Below are 21,897 nucleotides of genomic sequence, written 5' to 3'. Positions count from 1 at the left end.
AGCTAATTTTACAGCAAGACGTGATTGATGTGATGCTCCAGTAACTTAAAAAATAACAATTTGATATGACACAAGCAACAAATCCAGTTTTTTTATTTCTCAGAAAACTCATCACCACTAGCACTGCTAAAGGCTAGCTAGCCTAGCTTGGCTTAACCGTTGCCCCTGCAGCCTCGAACTCTTTTGCCTCATACTGGACAGTGCCGAGTTTTTAAAAGTCCAACATGGTGCAGAGTAATGTCACACCAACCAATCGTTAACTTTTGTCTTGTAAAACTTGTAATGCTTCTTTAGCTTAAACATAAATCCTTCTCTGGATCTCACCTACTGTTCTTACAGCCTGCAGTTAGCTAGCTAGCCCTACCTCTGTTTTGAGACAGAATCTCATCCTGAGCAGAAGAAAAATTCATTTTGGATGTCTTTGATATTTAAACTGAATGTTCGAAAAGGTCACAGACTCGTCTGGCTCTCTGTCCTTCCTGCCTGTCAGTGAGTCTCTCTGTTTTCTGTCAGTCTCAGCTGGACCTGTCTGTCTGCTCTGCTGGATTCATTCCCATTGTGACAAAAACAGGAGAAAATCTTCAATCATAAGATAAGATAAGATAAGATAACCTTTATTAGTCCCACACGTGGGAAATTTGTTTTGTCACAGCAGGAAGTGGACAGTGCAAAAGTTATGACGCAAAAATTAGAATACAATAAGAATAAATACAGTACACAGCTGTACAGAATAGAATAAAATAATATACTATATACAGTAGAATAAAATAGAATAAAAATATACAATAAGATAAAAATAGAATACGAATGCTATATACAACTGAGTAAAAATACAACGATGCCAGAAAGGATTATTATTGCACTTAGTGTTATTGCACATGTGTGGATGTGTGTGTTTGTTCAGTTAAAGTCTTTATTATGGAGTCTGACAGCAGTGGGGAGGAAAGACCTGCGAAATCTCTCCGTCCCACACCGTGGGTGCCGCAGTCTCCCACTGAAGGAGCTGCTCAGTGCTGTCACAGTCTGCTGCATCATCACTTAAAACAGGATCCTGTGGCTGCTAGATCAGCGGCCAGCATGGATTCTTGAGTCAAACTAAGTCAGAAATGTAAAGTAGTACTAATGTATGCTGTCGTATTCTGATCGGCTTCCTTTTAAAAACACAAGGCGGGTAGGCGGAGCTTCTGCACCAGCTGAGATGCCTATGCTGGATATGTCCTCTCTGTAATATCATACAGGCTCAAGAGTTTTAAAAGCAGGTTAAACTGAGTGTTTAAAACAGCGCACTGGGATTGCATCTATTATTAGAAACCTCTTTAATATGAACGCCCACCACTAAACAGGAGAAATATGACAGGAAACAAAGAAACACAAAATTGGGCCACTTTAAAAACTCACAAACCCACAAAGCTCATTTTGGTTTTCCTTTGACAAATAAAGTTGATGCCACCTACAAAACAGATGGTGGCACTAACATGTAATAAACAAAACAAAGCTTTTCTCGTGTGCCCCTGAATGACACAGACAAGCATCCAATAAATATCAATAATAGTTAAAAATGAAGCCGCCATTTCCACGGAAGAACTGGGTCCCTGAATGCACCATCATCAGTCAGGAAAACAAGCATCTTTTGTCTCCTTTAAACTGGAGGACGGGGGCACGCGAGGACATAAAGAGCAGCGAGAGCTGGTGGGCGTCTAAAAGGAGACGCTCATTATGGGATGTTTCCTCTGTGAGAAGCACTCATGGCTTCTTTGCTGAATGCAAAGCATTGATTTTTCTTCTCTGTTTGGGTTCAGACAGAAAAGCATTAGCGTCCACTCGATGATGTTAGGCCAGGCGAGAAGCAGTGCGCGTGCGTGTGCACCCGACTTATACTGACAGTTATAGAAAGCGAGGACATTTTTAGGCTGTTCCTCTGTGGAAAAGCACTGAGAGTCCCCACAAAAATAGAAGCACAAGCGAGTGTGTGTGTGTGTGTGTGTGTGTGTGTGTGTGTGTGTGTGTGTGTGTGTGTGTGTGTGTGTGGTTGCGCGCGCACATCATTCAGCGGGGGGACTTAGCTTGGCTGTGTCCTAGATTCACGAAAGCCAAATGATAATGAGCTCAGATTGATGCTTGCCTTCTTCTCCTCTCTTCAGCTCCCCTCTCTCCTCTATGCTCGCCTCCTCTTTCCTGCTGCCTCCCCTCCCTGTAGTCCTCCTCTTAACTTGCATAATCATTTCTTTCACATCTCAGTCTCTGTCTCGTCTTTGCTTGTCTTTTGTTCCAGTTATTCCTTCTCCTCTTACCTTCACAGTGGTTTCTGTTGTCGTTCTGAGCTTCTCTCTTTTGTTGAAAACATTTAAACACATTCTCCACAAAAGCTCCAGATAAAAAAATGAAGCCAACTTTGTTAACGATGAGAATATTTGATAATAACTGTTGTGCTTCAGCTGTTACACATTAAGCACTTCCGGTTCTGCTGGAGGACTTGACTGTTGTACCGTCACTAAGGACACATCTTCTTTATCTCTGCCAGTTTTCGCTCTCCTCTCACCGTCCTTTATGACCAGCTGCATGACTCAGATTCTCCTCAGGTCACCTGTAACTCCTTCTCACGCTTGTCTAATTATGGAGTTCGGGACGTTGCCGCCGTTTTAGCACAGCGCTCTGCAGTGATGAATTGTGGGGCTTTTTTAGGACCGGTGGTTTTGGCGTCTCAGGAACAACAAGGTGCAGGAGGGCTACCCCATGCAGATCGATCAGTTCTGGAAAGGCCTGCCACCTCGCATCGACGCCGCCTACGAGAGGACTGACGGCAAATTTGTCTTCTTCAAAGGTATGTGGAATAAAATTTGAGGTATACAAATAGTTTCCTTTTTCCTACACTGACTAACAGTTAATATCGGTGCGTCACAGTCCTGCTGGAACTAGGATTTTATTTCTGAGGGTCCAAACACATGTATAGATAACTGTCGTATTTGTTAATGGCATCAACAGATGGAGGAGCATTCTAAGAGTAGGCACGGGCAGCGATTCACTCCTTTTGCCTTTGAATTTTATTTGACCCTCAATGAAACTGTAAACTCACTGAGGGACATTTGGTTCATGTTGTATTGATGTTATGTGATCTCATTACTGACCAAACTTATTTATTTTGCATAATTTAGCAGCCGTACTAACAGGCATCACACGCTCGGCCTGTTTTCTGAGAGCAGGTGTATAAAAATCAAAAGCCTTACATTTAAATTCAGCCTGCTGTCGTGTTGACGGTCGGCTTTTCGTGCACCACTTCAAATATTTTGAGATCTCTCAGCAAAGTCACGTTATGCTAAATCGTTCTTGTGCCTCTGTGATGGAAACTCGCTGTCCTCCACTGTGTCAAAGCAGCGATCCTTAAGTGTCGTTTACCTTTTTGAGAAGTCGACAAAGTTGCAGGGAGGTAACTCTGTGATGTCGACCAAGTGGTGAGCAAAGTGTGTGCTGCTGCTGGTCCTCTTGTCCTTTCAATGTTGGATCAGTGCATTTACACCCAGAATAACAGTGTTGGGAAGGTTACTTTTAAAATGTATCCCACTACAGATTACAGATTACATGCCCCAAAATGTATTTAGTAACGTATTCTGAATACCACCTTTTTAAACGGTAACTGTAACAGAATACAGTTACTCATATTTTGTATTTTAAATACGTAACAGTGGTACATGTTACTCCCCAACACTGCTGAATCATTTCCACATGAAATTCAGGTCAGTTTCTGTTAGCGTGACAGTGACAGACATCCTGAGGTGCACAAAAGATGATGTTGATAAGAACATCAGGCAAATCTAAATCAGATTTTTTTAACAGTTGTGTGATGTTTACATGAGAAGGTATGCAGAATTAAACAGAGGAATATAAATTCAGGTCTGACTCCTTCCTCCACCTTCAGTCTGAGCTTAAAGATTTCTGTCTCTCATTTTCACTGAGGCTGAATTTACCTGCTCTAAAAAAATCTCTTGATTTTACCTGATAAGCTGAAAAATTCTCCAGAATCTGCCACCTGCTTCAACGCTATGAGGCTCTGTCCTGCTCTGTGCATGCCCGCCTTCTCCTGATATTTAATAAAGTGTGAAATAGAGAATGGTGTGGTGGCGGGGAGCACCCGGCCCAAAGGCCCCTCGTCCCCTTCCTGCTGACTGTGTCTCTCGTTTTCTTTCACTCTTTCTTACGTTCCCGTCAGCACTGACACACTCTGTCTTTGCATCACTCCTGAGGACATCACGTTCACTTGTGTTCAAATCTTAATCTTAGATTTGCGTCACACTGATGAGAAAAGAGCCAAAGAAACACGTGATTAATGATTAACAACAAAAAGCGCTGCAGGCCGATGGCAGCAGGAACGTCTCAAACGGACAAGGAGGTTCATCCCAGAAAAACGAGGAGTGCGAGGAGCTGACAGTCAAACGGACTCTCAGGAAAGAACAGTGAGAAAAAAGTCACGTCTAACCTTCAAAATAAAACAGGAAGTGCACTGATAGAGGCACCAGGATCAGACCCACTCTGGCTGAGGGTTTTTCTCATTTCTCCAATTTGCCCCTCCTCGTCTCCTCCTGCTTGTGAACCGGAAATCAATCTCAGCACGCCATGTTGGAGGACGCGTGGGCGTGTCCTTTTAAGTGTTTTTTACCTTCAGTATGTAAAAGCAGAATCGATGGACTGTTTAACCAGCTCATCCTCTGTTCACGTCGCTGATGGGAGGGGCTGAGCTGGGTAGGATAGCAACACAGATCCAAGAAGCAGTCCTCCTCCTGACAGGATCTGGATGTGTGGGCGCCTCATGCCACAGGTGAAAAGGACACACCTGTGCGACCTCCTCTCTGCTCCAGGTGCTTTTTAGGACGTGCTTCAAAATCAACTGTCCAGATTGATTTACGTGTCACAGGCAGGACGAGAGGAGAGAAAAACCTGCGGTAACCCGACCTCACCCCACTGAACATTTACAAGGACTGAGTGACGGGAAGCTCTGAGGAACGCCGTCACATCATATTTTCATTTGCAATAAAACGTTTGGTGACAAATTCTCAAGTAAATGAAATAAAGTGAAGGATTTTCAGCCGTGCTCTCAGACTTTTGGACCCCTCGTTCATCGACGTCTTCTGCCAGCCAGGAGCAGAAATTAATAGCTTTGCTCTGTCTGAGCTCTCAGCTGCTGACTCTCTCTCACACACACACACACACACACACACACACACACACACACACACACACACACACACACGTTGGGTATTCATATCTTGTGGGGGCATCTAATTGACACAAGCCCCTCCCCTAACCCAACCTAACCATAACCTAATTGTAACCCTGACACTTGAATCACATTTTAAGTCTCAAAAATGGCTTCAAACTCGTAGCAAACCTACAAGTCTTGGTCCCCACAAAGATGTGAACACACACTCACACGCACTGCAAAGCTTTATTCTCATGTTTGTGAGGACGAACACATATTTGTACCAAAATGTTTAAATAAGTCTGAATCAAACTTTCCAGTTTAGAAGCCTTCAAGTTAAAGGATGTAAAAGACATTAAAAAAACATCAGAAACTGTAATTTCCTGCTTAAATCTACCCATTAATTCATAATGTACATTACAAACTGCTTTAAATGCCTGCTGAGTAGCTATTAGTGTCTGTAAAGGACATAATTGGGATTCAGTGGCTTTGTATTAATCTTTGTTTTTACTGTGTGTGTTTTTCCAGATGATCAGTACAGGCTTCCTAAAGGAGCGTCTGTCACAGCAGGATATTTAATCAGCCTTTAAAAGGGGCTTCGTGGAGTACTTTTATTTATTTAATGTCTCTTTGCCTTTTCGCCCATATCCTTCTTCCGAACAGTGAGAGCTGAATATTTAACAAAGCTACAGAGCAGCTGTTTTAATCTTTGTTTTCTCGCTGTAGTGGAAATCGACGCTCTTTAACCACGGCTGTTAAATTTCACAGTCTTCTGTCCTGTGCAACCCCACCGCCAAAAACAAGAGTATCTATAAAGATTCTTATTTATGATACGACGCCGGGGAGGTCGTGTTTTCGCCTCTGTTAGTGTTCCTGGCAGCTAGCGGCTTTATTTTGAAACCTACAAAGAGAAAAGCTGGCAGACGGATCGGCTGTCTGCCAGAGAACAATCGATTGTTCATGATCTATATCTGGAATTTCAAATATTAAATAATCATTTGAGAAACTGAGGGAGAAACACGTTTTCTCAGACTGTTTGGAGGATAAATAATTTAGTTCAAGTCAATAAAGTTTGAGAGCAGCTATTTGTGCTCAGAACCACAGACTGTATAAAGAAGATGGAGGCAGCCAGGTCGTTATGGTTGAATCTAAGCGTAAAGACTAAACCTGCTGGGTCTGTGGGGCCTGACTCACTGGAGCCCCCAGTGGACATCAAAGGAACTGCATTTATGGCAGTTCTGTTGCTGCTTCTGTAAGATCACAACACAAACTGAAAATATTAAAATGCTCACTTACTTCTTCACGCTGGTTCCAGGTGATAAATACTGGGTGTTCAGGGAGGTGACGGCTGAGCCAGGGTACCCTCACAGCCTGGTGGAGCTGGGCAGCTCCCTCCCCAAGAGTGGCATCGACACGGCGCTGCGGTGGGAGCCAGTCGGGAAAACGTACTTCTTCAAAGGGGACCAGTACTGGCGTTACAACGAGGAGAAGCACACCACCGACGCAGGATACCCCAAACCCATCACTGTGTGGAAGGGAATACCGGACGCTCCGCAGGGGGCCTTCATCAGCAGGGAGGGATGTGAGTGGCAGCTAATTATTCTTTTGGTTTCAGGCGTGAGACGAAATCCGGTCAAATTGGAGGTATCCTTCATCGATCTCAGCGTCGCCTCGTGCCCGACGGCAACACTGGAGCTGAGAGATTTCAAAACACGAGAAAAAACAATCGTTTCAGTATAATTTAGTTTTGATTCTGTGTTAATGTTCAAACTTTTCTGACACTGATTTTCGCGCAAGCTGAAGAAGAATTTCTACTACAGATCAAACAAAAGGTTTTGGACATTTGATATTAACGCGTCAGCATGTTAACGAGCTAAACGAGCTAACCGTGCTAAGCCATTGACGCCGTGCAGCCCCACACACGGGGCGATCCGCGGTACCTCGCTAACAGAGATTTGCCGCATTAATGCATTTATGGCGTTAATGTCATTTTAGCGAGATTAACGCAGACAGCAATAATTTCTTCCAACATATTTACCGTTTGTCTCCTACATTTGTTTTCTTATAAACTTCCTTGAATTAAATTCTATTTTTATGAGAGTTTGACTCCAGTCAGTTACATAATATACAGACATCAGGTAAAAGCAATTTTAATGCAAAAACGTTACTTTTAACATAGCGCTGACAGAAAAATACATCCATTTCCATTTTCCATAGAACTCAGCTGACTGTAAACTGAAGAAGAATTGCAATGCAGAGTCACAATCAGCAGCTTATATTTACACTGAGGCCACGTCCACACGTGCAGGTTTGAAAAATATCTCTGTCCACATGTAAACAGCAAAAACCCAGTCAAACGTTGTCAAGAACAGGCCAAATCCTAGCCGTGTAGAAATGTTGGCCAATCAGAAGTCTAGAAGTCAGGGCGGGAAATAGTAAACAGGCTTTACTTCTGTGCTACTTTTCAAGTCATCATTTCAAATGTCAATAACCAAAAACAGCATTTTGGCTGGTGTAGACTCACAACTTAGGAATGAACCAAATGCATACAGCATGCACAAATTTTAATTTAAAACAATTTCATTTATTCAAAAGCGACGACGTCAGGACTGTGAGAGTGTCTGTGTTGAATGTTCACTCTGACGCCTGTCTGTGTAAATGGAGGGACAGTAACTGTGTGTGTATGTAAGCGTGGACAAACTGCAGATAGATTGACAGCAGCAGTGTTTTGTCTCTATCTGCTAAATCTCCGTTTTCCTCGTCCACACGTAAACGCAAAAACGGAGTTTTTGAAAATCTCAGTTTTCAGTGATCAAAAACGCTGTTTACGTGTGGACGAAAGGTCCAAACGCATATAAAAATCTGCGTTTTCAAAAATACTCGTGTACGTTCGGACACCTGAGTAAAAACCCTGTTAGTCAGCTGTTTATGCTGCAGGGTCATAAAATGCAGCGACAGAGGTGTGAGACACAGAAAACTGTCCATCGTCACTTCCTTTCCTTGAGCGGTGACCTTGTGACCTTGCGGCTTCCTCTGTGGAGTTGAGGCCGATCTATGCGCGACGTGGTGACAGGACGACACGGCCAGCCGGGTGTGGTGTCAAAGATGAGAAACCGTCCTGCAGGGACTTTAGAGGCAACAGACAAATGTGTGCGACTGTGCGTTGGTTTCCTCGGGGCTGTTCGGAGGTGATGGAGCAGACGAAAAGGCAGACGGCACAAGAAGCCCTGTGGGTGTTTTCTGTTGTTGCTACTTCGGCATGTGATCCCCTCACAGTGGAGTCTGTGGAGGAGTAAACATACAGAGCTGGGTTCAAACCGTGTTTTAGTCGCTGCGTCAGAAATTCTTGCTTTGCCAGACGCTGCACATCATCTTGCACAACTTGATATTGAGAATTTGTTCCAGAGCAACAACCAGAGTGATGTTTGACACCTCGTGTCCTCAGAAAAACCTTCAAAGTCAGTCTTTACCGTCGCGTGTGTGCAGACGAGCAGCGTGTCAACATGTTAGAGCAAACGTTAGCTTTTATTACAAACTGGATCTGGTTTGTTTACCACCAGTTAAATGATGATGGGCTCTAGTGACATCATAGCTGGCACATCCAGTAACAACAAACAGGATTTAAGTGACCGTGGAGACGAACTGATCCATCGGGAGGATCCATTGAGCCCCGAAGTTGTTTCATTTTTTAAAGAACGTCCAACCACCTGCTTCTGTTTTTACAGTAAAATTCTGAATGCATGACTTTATAAGATGGTCTCTTTGCTGAACTGAAGGGCTGCCTCCACACGCCTGAAGAGGAAACAGCTGATATTTATAAAACAGTAATATTAGTTAACAAATGCAGTCTTCTCTTTACGTGTCGCTGAGTGTTTCCTGTTACAGCATCCGTCTCGCAGGCATTGCATAACATCGTCCTTCAGTGAGAACATCCACTGCTGGGACCAGAATATGGTCGCTGCCTACAGCCGCCACATCACAGCAGAAACGATACTGCCTCTAATAAGATCCACCACCACAGGGACACACCAGAGCTGCAGACGGATGAGTTACAGTTTCAGAGTGGAGGACGGCGTTTTTCTGTGCCGTGCATGGACGTGTTCGTTCCCTCGGAGACAGTTTTTGAGGAGTTTCCTGTTAATCGCTGTTTGGTGTTAGTAAGTGCAGCGCCACTTCACCCGAGAAACCTCGAGTGTTTCTGACACTGAACCAGTAGCTGCTCATGCAATATGTGTGTAATATGGTTGAGAAGTGTTTGTTTTGTGGTCCTGTGGTACCACAGTAGATGTTTAAGATGGTTCACAGCTGGAGCTCTGAAGCTTGCAGGGCGATGATCCAGCGGCTATGTTGAAGCTCACGATTCTTCTTAATTAAAAAAGCTAAAAGGTTGGGCACATGACTCTGACATCGTAACGTCCAGCAGGTCAAAATCAAATAGCTTTAGGGGTTAGTGCTGATTTCTATTTAGCTACATGCTAAACAAACAGCGTTTTGGAAATTACAAGATGCTATATTTAAAGTGCGTCAAATATGTGGAAATTCCATATGAACAGGTATGAAGTTAACTGCACAGAAGTCGAGGTGGTGGAGCCTCTGTGTCCTGCCTCAATGACAAACACAACAATAACTAGTATTACTGGAGCGTGTTTGTTTGTGATAACACATTAGAACCATTTATATGTATGTACATCTAAACTATGGCTCATGTATTGTGTGATAAACTTTAGTTTCATAATCATCGCCTCTTCGTCTCTGATGTCAGCATCATCAACCCGGGGATGCGACCATTGGCTGGAGATCCTGAATTTGAGTCGCAACTTTTTTTCTCTTGTCATTCATTCTTTCAAGAAGCCTTTATTTATGTTTGCTTTATTCTAATATATAAAAAGATAACAGATAAAGAGATGCAAGAATTGTTGGAGGGCAACAAATGTTGAACACGTGTTTTCTCGAAAGCAGCAGAGTGTCTTGAATGTCACAGTTTTCCTTTTGGAACAAGTTTTAAGGAGACTTGACCAAAGTCCAGCCAATGAATAGTTTGCAGTCAGTCTACAGCTTTGCCTCAAACGCTGTTATTTTGCCACTGGTTTTGAATGCAATCAGATTAGCTTGGTTTAAAGTAAAGAAAGCGAGGAACAGCTCCCAAAACTCTACACAAACCTACAAATGCACTGCCAGTCCTTCCACAAACTAAATTGGACTAATCTGAAAAAACCGTTCAATGCGCCCATACCCAAAGATACCTTGTGTGTCTCTACCAAGCCACGTTTATCAGGCACAGCAACATATCCTCAAGTCTTTTGGGTCCCTGTAGTGTCGGAGGCCGTTGGGTAGTTGCTTAATTTGCTGTACTTTCAGTGTCTTCTGTTTATTTTTGCTTCAGTAAAAAAAAGTTCACCTGACTGATTCCTCTGCTCTGGTCTTTCATTGATATCACTCTCCCATCCTCCTGCCCCTGCATCTTCCCATCCTCAGACTACACCTACTTCTACAAGGGGAAGGAGTACTGGAAATTCGATAACCAGAAGCTGACTGTGGAGCCTGGATATCCAAAGTCCATCCTGCGTGACTGGATGGGCTGCGACCAGTCCGACATGGAGCGCTCCGGCAACAACGGTAACCCTGGGGAACGCCAGCTGCCCCCGGATGATGTCGGCATCATTGTGACCATCAACGACGTCCCCCCGACAGTCAATGCCATCGCCGTGGTGATCCCTTGCATTCTGTCGCTGTGCATCCTGGTGCTCGTGTACACGATCTTTCAGTTTAAAAACAAAGGAGTGCAGCAAAACACCATGACACAGCACTACTATAAATACCCTGTTCAGGAGTGGGTATGACAGCCAACTTGATTCAGAATAGGTCAAAGGTCGTGGATTGAAGGACGGTCGAGCTGTAGTCATGCGTTAGCTAGCTAATGTAGGCTAATGGCCAAAAATGCTAGCAAAGGACAAAACGCTAACGATTGCTTAAAGATGTAGGCTCACTCAAAATGTCTTTTTGGGAGTGGATTCAGATTTCTGGCTCAGAGTGGGAGAGATTTGTTTCTTATAGCACATCCAGAACGATCTAAAAGACTTCAAAATGCATCTTTCTGGTTGTGCTTTCACTTAAAATGGGATCGTATGAACTTTGAAACCTTCTTCTGCGACGTACAACACACCGCTCTCCTGCTCAGTGAAAATTTAAAAAGAGTGGAGAAAGAAAGATGCTCCTCTAAGCCAGATATCACCTCCAAGCTTGTTTTAACAACTTGTATATGTGAACTGCTACAAGTCAGATGAAATTTAAAGAAAAAAAGAGAAACAGTTTCAAATATCAAACTTGAAAATAGAATATAGGTAGAAAGGCCATAACAAAAAAACCAAGGATCTCTCCGTGGATCACTGATGTTTGTTTGATTTGCGTTCAGCTGTTCTGAGATGTTAAACTGTCAAAGAGGATCTTTTTCTCTCTTTTTTCATCATTCACAAAAAACATCACTATTGTCTTGGTCCATCTAAAATCAAAAAGCAAATGCACTGGTTTACACTGCCTGTTTACACTGGTTGGTTTCTGCAGGCGTAGAATAGCAAGTCATCGGCGTATAGACGTGGAAAAGCTCTACAGCTTAGCAAAATGCTAACACTAAACTTCTTAAACATCCTCTCAGATTTAAGGAGCTCTATAAATCCATGAAACGCCTCATGAGACATTTTTTAATGATTGTAGAAAATATCATTCATGAAGCACCATGAACCAGGAAAAAGGATTCATGCCCTCGCTGTGCTTTTTACTTGAATCTTGTTTCCTTTCATGGCATGTAGCAGTGGTGCTAACCACAACAGAAAGTTCAGAGTTCCTTTAAAACCATTTCTTTGACTTAACTTTTTTACCAGCAGGAGATTTTCTTTCTGTCCCTTTTTATATGTTATAAAATATATCGGACTGTTGTTACTGGACACGCAGAGAAAAGCTACTCGTGTTTATGCAGCTACAAACATATCACTGGGTAAATTGTAAGGGTTTATTTTTGAGGAATGAACTTTAAAGTAACCTCATGTCTGATTGGCTCTTCCTCCTCTGAACATACATGTGATTAATAATGATTTCAGAGCTTCTCTTAAATGTTACATAATAGTCAGTATTTATTCTCACCTTTGACTTTGTGTTTTACTACAGCACGCACATCAAACTTATTTTAGTTGTGACCCAATCAGAGTGAAAATAAGACGGCAGCCTCTTTGTAACTAGAAAAAATTTGTGAATGTTTACCGGTGTGGTGACCGATTACTTACGACTGCACGGGTCACCTGGTGAGGGATACTTAGGCTACGTTCACACTGCAGGTCTTAATGCTCAATTCAGATTTTTTGATCAAATCCGATTTTTTTGTCTGCTCGTTCACACTACAAATAAAATGATGTCACACACAGCGCGCTCTGTTCAGACCCAGAGCAAACAATATTGTTTGACTGATGGCCCTTAATATAAAGACTTCGGACTTTACGTTTCCCAATTTTTGCTTTAAGTTATTTTGTTATTCACATAATAATGTAAATAACCTAATAATGATCCTTGTTGCTGTTTTAGAGGAGCGGTGCTTCAAAGGATAGCTGCAGATTTCTGTCAGAATCTGCAGATTATACAGTACAAATAAAATGTTCACGTTTCTCCAACGTTGTCTTGTCACTAACATCTACGCTGGATGTCCAGGAAGCGTTCGCGGTGTCTTCTCCGGCGCTGATAATTGGCGTCTGTCTTGTGTCGGTGACGTAAAAGACGGATTTAATGCGACGTGACCATCAAACAGCAGTCTCTTTCTGAAACATCGGATAGGTATCGGATTCAGGACCACATACGAAAGTGACCCAGATCGGATTTGAAAATATCGGATTTGTGCCGTTCACACTGTCACACCAGGATCGGATATGGGTCGCAGAGGGTCAAAAAAGTCGGATTTGATGCGCTTTCGCCTGCAGTGTGAACGTAGCCTTAGTATCCTCGTCAGTTCAACATAAGGAGAGACTGAGCATGAGCATTTCTGCAGGATGCGGTTAAACCAGATGCAACCTTCAGTCTATTAACACGATGGAAAAATGATTTGGTGGAAACTTTACCAAATTCGCAGAGATGTTTCTTCCAAAGCATATTTTCAGTTTTCTATAAATGTCATTAATGAAAGACTAATTACAGTGAAGAAAGGGAGGAAACACAAAGTTAAAGGAGAGGTTTGACTGCAGGGAGCTGGAGAGCGTGGGTCTGCATTAGTATGCCGGCTGCGGCGCCGCGACATTGACCAAGCTTAATGAAGTACTTCTGTTCACAAAGCTCTAATAGGGGCTACATGCCCTTCGCATCCCTCGCTTTAATCCGACTGTCTTTTCTCGCTGTCCTGCTGTAATTCTCCTCATCCGTCCGGCCTCTCGTCTCTTTGTCCTTCTAATCGTTTCCCCCTCGACCTCCTGAATCCATCAGGGCTCCTCTCCTGTCTTTTTTTTTTAGGATTTAAATCCATCTGTACGAAGGCCTCTGTCACGTCCAGTGAGCACCACTAACTCGATAAATTTGATTTGACAAGCGATTTCACCGTGGAGGCTACAGTGTGGTGTGAAAAAGTGCCAATATTCCTCTTCGTCCTTAGCTCTGACTTGGCAGGTTTTATGGTTTTAAACATCTTTACGTGTTAGCTTTGTGCAAATATGCTCAGTCAACTCACAATATGAAGTTATATGGATGCATTTAAAGTGGGAAGTTATACGATATGTGTTTGGGTACATTAAGGTTTGTTAGGACAGACTGAAATCTACATCCAATCTGTTTCCATTTTAATCCTTTGAAATGAAAAATTTTAGGGCGTAAGTTTGGACGTTTCTAACAGCTGCCGAGCGGGACGCCAACATAAAGATGTCTGTGCTGTTTGATGAAAAGTTTTATCCATCTGGCCTCGCAAAGGCAGCGATGTACCCTCAAAGAAGCAGATTTGAGTGCTGTTATGTAACACTCCAGCAGCGCTGCGGTGCTAACTATAAAGGCTGCTTTATTTAAACACACAAGCTGCTCATTTAAATGCCATTAACCCTCCTAACATGACTCATAATGGGTCGCGCGGAGGCCATTCTGCTCCCCAAAGGGGCTTTGGAGTCCCCCGTCCGTGACCTCGCACCTCCAGCTAAAAAACACCGCTGGGACATCCCGACTGAGTCACTGTTTATCCAGACGCAGCTGAACATTTATACAGGCCTGCTTTAAGCCCAGGCAAACACAATGTCCCTGTTTTATCTTGTTCCTAAAACACTTAATGATGTGATTCCTGCACAAGTAGGTGCAACAAACCTACTCGAGACCCCAAACATTTAAAAAGCTTTCCCTCTCTCTACCCTGCCTTCGTCGGCTCATCCACAAAGCTCTCTGTCCTGCAGTAATTGAATGTGTTCGCGGCGTATATCCTTGCAATTACTCGCTGCTGTCGAGAGCAATTCAGCACACGCAGCATTCAGCACAAATCGATGGCGTTCAATACCCCGCAGCACTATTTCGACTAGGTTGGAAAAGTGCATATCTGTTCCTTGAAGGTGTCCAATAAATGCAGAACAAGACATTCTGCTGCTTTTTTACCTTTAAGCCTGTTTACAGCATGCAGAAAAAGTCTGCTGGGAGGGTCGTGTAGCTAACGGAAACACGAACGTCTATCCAAAGAAAATTGCCTCCAGGACCAAACGCGTCTTTTCTCTTTGTGCTTTCTCAGCTCGATGGTTTGAACAGAGCTCCTCGGCGGGTGAAATTTAAAAAGAGGAAAATTGAAAAGCTGCGCTCTGAAAAGTAATGAGAACGACGGGGTCACGTGTGCTGTCATCAGTAGGTTGGGTGTTATCGGAGATTTCCATGTACAAATGCTGCAAAAGCAAACACGGCGGCTCCACTAAGAGTTAGAAACGATCACCGTTCTCACAGGCGTACAAGAAACTTTAAGGTTCAGAACGTGAACCAACTTCAGCGGCTGTGCACCGACAGTTTGACTGCTTTTCTGTTGGGATATCACGAAGTACCGCAGTCGTGCAGAGGACAAACAGCTGGCTGTACAATGAACAGAAGGTTAACTTCGATACTTATTGATATTTGGTCAGATGACTTTATTTGTCAGTTCTTGATGACCAAAAAGGTGACTTACTGTTTTTCATGGTGCACTTCTGTGTAAAAAGAAAGCAAAGTTTCTGATGGCTGCCCGGGTTTGACTCGTGCAGACGTTTATGCTCCTCGCTGTGACCTCAGTAAACACTTTGTTGTTGACTCTGTGGTCACTCGTCTCACGTCTGAGTGATTAAAACACGTCATGGTCATTATATGGGTCACGTTGTTAGTCAATAACATGCAGTCAGATCCTCCTCTTGTTGGTCAAAACGTCTTGATAGCAACGAGGAAAATGCTCAGCTTGAGGCTTTTTCAGCAGGTCAGTGTTTAATACTGTTGTCACACTGAAATCTTAATTTTAAAAACGGAGCTTAAAGACATGCTGCACATGAACAGAGCTGATGAACTGTAAACTGCTTCGACGGGTATATTAGCTGGTTGCCTTCCTGACTTTTCTGGAGGAAACGTGGGGCAGATGTCGTGTGATCCTCGAGCTTGTTAAGCTGGTAGTTGGCTGTTTGTTGTGGTTTGTAAATAGCGTAGCTCCAGGCTCGGCGCTGTCATAGCTGCTCTGAGAGACGAGGAGGAGATAGAGAGTTGTAGTGTTCTTGCAGTGTCTTCACCTTGAGGGAGTAAACATTTCATGCCGCTAACACTAACGAGGGGTTCCCACCCCGCTTCAGCGCACACGCGTGTAATAATAACGGTCTCCTACGTCATTCTTCTCGCTCTCGGTGCTGATCCGCAGTCTCAGAGTGCTGTTATTTAGCTCGCACACAGCATTATTACTAATGTCAGTGTTGTTGTCATGTACTTACTGTATGTATGACGGTAGCAGGCAGATTAAAAATCTCTTTACATCTTCTTACATGTCGCAGGCCGCCGAGTCGCTGCACCGATGCAGTTGGGGATTAAGTGCCTTGCTCCAGGGCACTTCAGCAGTATTTGTTCATGTTGAGAGAAACACTTTTCATGCAGTTCTTGGTGCTGGTTTTTCAGCACTTTTCGGGTTAAAGCTGCCAGCTTTACGGTGGGTCGCTTGACTCGTATTTCTTTTTCAGGCTCCTGTGAAGGTTGACATGAGTGACTGAGGGCTGGTTTCACAAAGACAGACTTGTAGTCTGCTTACCTTTAACGTCAGGCTCAATTAGACCTCTGAATGCTGCCTCTCAGTCGGACTAATCAGATGTGAAAGGCTGAAAACTTTTAAATAAATAATAAATATTCTAATGTAATATTATGAGGTCAGTGAACGTGTCCATTTGAAATAAAGTCATACTGACACTAGCTAGTTTAATTTGCTAAAATTTGTAATTTAAAAATTCCTAAAATTAGATTTGTATTTAACTATTAGAGTTAATGTTCTGATCCTAAGAACAATGTTTTAGATTTTAAAGTCTAAGTGAAATATTTGGTTTAGTTAAATCTGCTTATTGTAATTATCTGGTGTCATTCCAGTTTAATTTTACACTCATGTTTATGGCTGTACTGTATTTACAGCTTTGTCTCAAAAGGTAAACTATGCATTAATGCAACGATACTTTTTATCTAAAAGTTACCTATGACTGTGATTTTACTTTTTCAACCACAATAAGATGAAATTTGCATCAGGCTTATATATACTTCTACAGTATAATCTCAGATTTAGCTTTCAGATTACTACAGAGTGATAGTCTCAGTAACTCAGATATTGTACTTTTTTAAATTTTCTGACAGGTATAAGGAGGTTAATTTGGATTTAATTAAAACTGGATCAACAGCTAACCTTAACTAGCTGAACAGTGAAATTTAAACGTTTGTAGATCTCATAGATTATTTTTTATTTTTATTTAAAAATACAGATTTTACGCTTTAACCATAAAAAAAGAAAATCTAACTAAAATCTCTTTGTAAAACCAGACCTTGTGTTCATTCATCCTCATCAGGTTGGAATAGTTGTACAAAACAAATTTTTATGGAGGTTTTTTCTCAGTTAAGCAGCAAGTTCAGCTTTTCGAGTGGCCTGCAGTACTTCAAGAGAGGATTCAGTTTTCACACAGGAGGGGTGGTGAGCTGGTAAATTTTCCATCGTATTTTACATGATTTAAAAATAAAGATATTTTTAAATCATGCACTCTTTACTAAAGTTTCACCACCACCTCTACTTTAATCCTCTGGGAGAAAAGTCTTTGTATATATTTACTGAGATTTACAGAAGAATAGCTGTTTACAGTGTTCTCAGCAGATGTCTGTTTGTGCAACGTGAAGAAGGATACAGGAAGAAAACATGCTGTTGTGATCAGATTATTCATATTAGTTATGGGACATGCATAGAGACAAGATATATGTACATGAGATTTTTAAAGTATGTGAAGGACACTGTCTGTCCACAGCTCTTTCAGTTTGAAACGTATTTATTCAGCTCAGTTCTGTGTTTGTCACAGAGGGCGAAAGGTCCTCTTTTATGGATATGCAGACCTGGGATAAACTGTCTTTGAATTGTGTCTCATTTCTGCTGCCGTTGTTGGATTTGTCAACTTTGGCACCTGGTTTCTCTTCTTTCCACATTCCTACTCTCATGACTGTCTGTGTGTCAGCTTCAGTTTAACAAAAGGAGAAACTTGGTCGCCAGGAATGAAAAAAGATCAAAGAAGTGAACAGAAGTCTGTGTCATGTTGTCCCAGGTCTGCGGACGATGTTCTGGTGGCTTCGGACAACAGTGAGTTGCCTTTAAAGGTAGACTTAGTTATCTGACACCGCCACTCCTGATCTGGGTGACACTCAGAGATGGTCGTTCAGAAGAAACGGCAGCAACGAGACGCTGCAAAGCAACATCTTTGATTTTTTAAAACGTTTCTGAGAAATGCAGCTATCGTGGATGTAGTAACACTTTATTTTACAGGTCCAACGGTTTCCTAACATTCCCTGAAATTAAATATAATCTGAAGATTTCAGTGCTGTACATATCAAAACACTGATACACTGTCTAACAACAAATCTATAATAATCTTCATATACAATACATAATAAGTATATCATTGCCTACTTATACCTCAAATAAAATCCAGGTCCGTATGCAGTATGTGTTGAGCATCAGTGTAAAAGTGGTCAAAGATTTAGACCAGGAAAAGCAACTGGTTAGAAAATCTGCCCACTTAATGGCTTAAAAGTAAATAATGAAACCTTAAAATTAATTTTAAAATAAACAGGGAAGTAATAAACTGATGCTGATGTAACAACATATTGAGACCTCCCTGTAGGCCGGTACACCACAGCCAGTGTTCGATGGTGGCGTCTGTGTCAAGTGTCAGCACACTGGCTGAAGTCATGCGCAGGTTTTTATTGCATGTTTGTTGAGTTTAGATCCTAAAAAATCTAAAAGCAACTGCAAAGAGTTTGGGTTCCTTTTGTGGAACAGATGATCTTACATTAAACACTGCCTCGATCCAGCTGTAGTTGTGATTTGGTGCTATATAGATGAAACTGAAAATTATTATGAGCTCTCCAAAAGTGGATCCCAGTGGGAGTGGGTGTAAAGAAAATCGAACCAGGCCAAGAATAGATCCTTGAGGGACACCACAGGTGACGGAGAACTCACCAAGGCTCACGGCTTCTTCAAATCAACGTCACAATATATTACAAAAATAATATTAATATATAACTTGAGCTAGAAGATGCTAAAGTCAGCAGGGGCCTTGCATATACTGATTGCACGAGGCTTTCACCTGCTCATTGACCTGTTTAAGTAACAAATCCACAGAGGAGGCAAAAACATAAGAAACACAGTAAATCGGTGTGTTTTTGCACCGAGCACACAAAGCTGTGCAAATATGCGACAGTTCAGGGACTCCAGACACACGGGGAGCAAAAGGCTCCTGAATTCACCAAACGCTCAGCAGATTTCAAACCCAAGTGCTGCAGCACCTCACACAAATCCCATTATAGGCCCAATTATTATAATGACCTCTACATGTTATCCATGCAGCAGTGCTTTAACTTAAATTCTACATTTGAGAAATTGAATAACAGGGAAGGCGGTTGGAAATTACGCAAACAATGCTATGCACAATATTTTCAATACATTATAAAAATATGGTTCCAAAGAATATCCATTTATTATCCGTACAGTGTGCAGCAGCTAAGGTGAGAGAACTGGCAAAGATGGCGATAGATAAAAGATTTTTTAAAAAGATTTTTGGGGCAAAAATCATGAAACTTTTTGATTATTTTAGTTGACTTTGTCCCAACGAACATTAAAGTGATGTCAGATGTGTTTCAGCATGACTGGCTCCCAGAATAGCTTTGGTTTGGTCCACATGCCGAATCCTACAGAGTCCACGGCAGCAAAACAAATATGAGGAGCTGTAATAATATAGAAATGTACTCGGGTTTAAATCGATCTTTGTGTTTCCGATCAATAACACGTTAGCTGCTCTTTCTCCTGGAAATCAATCACAAGCTTAACAGCTAATGAGCTCCACTGTAATCCTCTCTGTGCTCCATCCTGACCAGCAGGAGAAGCCGAGGCTCCGATGAAGCTCTGAGTGAAGATGATGGATGGACGCAGTAACCACAGACAGCCTCCAGTTCCTGATTACAGGTTTACATCTACAAAGTCCTGTTTCATGACACGAGCAGAGGTTTAAAAACATCATGGTTTATAACCTCAACCTGAAACTTTTTGATTATAAAATCTCATTTGTCAAGTTAATAAATAATAATGAGTTTAGATATCTGAAAAAGGATCGTCTTTATCCAAATATATATATTTATCTCACAATCTTTAATTACTTTGAGCAAACAGGTTTACATTGTAGCTTATTTTACATTGTTTATAATGTCAAAAATCAGCAGTTCTGTAAGACACTAAATGCTGCTTAGAAAGCAGCTGCAGTGAAAATACCTCAGAAAGGACCTCAAATATTTTTTATTTCTTTTATTCAATCAGATAATCCCATCGAGGCTCAGCGCACATTTACAAGAGCAGTTTCAGACAGTATAACAAAAAAGTTTGTATAATTAAATTCATATAAAAGGAAAATAATTAGCTGAAAATTACTCTTATTGATGGTGTCAAATGCGAAAATTAATTATAGATAAATATAAATCATATTTTTTAGTGCTGCTAACTTACAGGAAGTAGGAAATATTTATTTTGCTGGATTTCATATACATACGTTTATTCAAGTCAAATGTTTTTCATTCAGTGCGGCGCCTACAGCGTCGGATACGCCGCAGCTGATTAAGTCAAACCACTGAAATAGTTCAAAACAACCAGATAAATAAAAATAGGATGAAGTCACAATAACACGACGATGAAATGATGTTTGTTAGTTATGCTCACCTGATCTGTTCAAAAGAAAATGTTACAGAAACTATGAAATCTTTATTTTATGTGAAATATCTATTTAAATCGTTTCCATTGCAGATTCTTTTATATTTCTACTTTGAATGTTTCAGTGTTTGATTGACTCAGAATGAGCTGAACACACTTTATGTTGTGATTGAGACACAAATCTGAGTCGTATGAAGCTGTGGAGCCTGTAAAATCCAAAACAACACGTTTTACTGCATCCAGAACCGTTTTTATCACGACGAATGCAAAAACCTGCTTTCTTAAATTCCACCGACACAAACGCGTCGCTGAGGTCTGGGAGTGGCGTCACGTGGCTGAGTCTTCCTTTAACTTGCCTGTTGTTGCCTTTAGTTTCTAACCTTGTCTAAAAAATGTAGGAGAATAAAAACATATCAAAGGTAGTCTGGCAGACTTTTTGAAGATATACTGATGTTCTCTGGATAGTTTCACTACTACTATTACTTCTAGGGAGATTTTATCAGAAATAGCTTTAAGAGAGATTCGCTTCAGTTTGTTTTTCTTATAGAGAAAAAGACGTTTTCTGTAAATACAGTTTGGTTTTTCTTTGGATTTTTGGGTTTTTATGACTAAATGGGTTGATTATAAAATTAAAATGAAAAAAATCAGACCTTGGCTTCACTTCTTTACAAGCGAACTAAAGCACAGTTTGGTTTCTCTCGTGTTCCAGTCGGACATCCTGTAAATAGAACCTTTTCTATCTTTATTTCTCTCTTATTTAAGATGAACCTCATCATCCTTTGCACACGACGTTGTACCATTTTTATGACGATGCTTATGTCTGATAGGCATGTTTACGTTAATGACTCGAGAAAATTATAATTGCGGTTTTCTTATTTAAACACTTGACTGGAACAGAGATGTTTGTTGTTGTTTTTTCTATGTTTGCTTTGGTTTTATTGTCCACGCTGGTCATATACCAATAACACCTGTTCTGTTAACAATGAACTGTCAATAAAAGTGAAAACTTCATCGTCTAAGACGCGTCTTTTACTTTTTTGCAGATCAATAACTCGTCATGAGTCATGGATTACATCTCTGATGGGCCCAGAGTTACATTTGAAACCCATGAACCCTGCTTCTGCTTGAGGTCACTTCCTGTTAAAAGGGAGTTCTTCCTCCCAGCTGTCACCATTGGGGGATTGTGTGATTGTTGGGCTTGTCTCTCTGTTGTGAGCTTTTTGCTCTATAAAGCACATTATGAAGATAATGTTTGTCTGAGTTGAACTGAAATGAGCTGATT

At 41.6% G+C, this 21,897-nt stretch overlaps 1 protein-coding gene across 3 annotated transcripts in view; it reads left to right on the top strand.

The window, feature by feature from the left end:
* Nucleotides 1–21,626, top strand: part of mmp24 (matrix metallopeptidase 24) — a 94,423-nt gene extending 72,797 nt beyond the window's left edge. For all 3 annotated transcript variants that reach the window (XM_004558990.2, XM_076884373.1, XM_076884374.1), the window contains 3 exons: nt 2,683–2,821; nt 6,507–6,773; nt 10,667–21,626. In XM_004558990.2, coding sequence (XP_004559047.1) covers nt 2,683–2,821; nt 6,507–6,773; nt 10,667–11,031 — 771 coding nt within the window. In that variant the 3' untranslated portion in view covers nt 11,032–21,626. The remainder of the gene's footprint in view (nt 1–2,682; nt 2,822–6,506; nt 6,774–10,666) is intronic.
* The last annotated feature ends 271 nt before the right edge of the window (nt 21,627–21,897 follow it).

Source organism: Maylandia zebra, linkage group LG5 (assembly GCF_041146795.1).
Source record: "Maylandia zebra isolate NMK-2024a linkage group LG5, Mzebra_GT3a, whole genome shotgun sequence".
Taxonomy (NCBI): Eukaryota; Metazoa; Chordata; class Actinopteri; order Cichliformes; family Cichlidae; genus Maylandia; species Maylandia zebra.
Note: the sequence above shows the minus strand (reverse complement) of the source record. Positions and strands in the feature narration are given on the sequence as shown.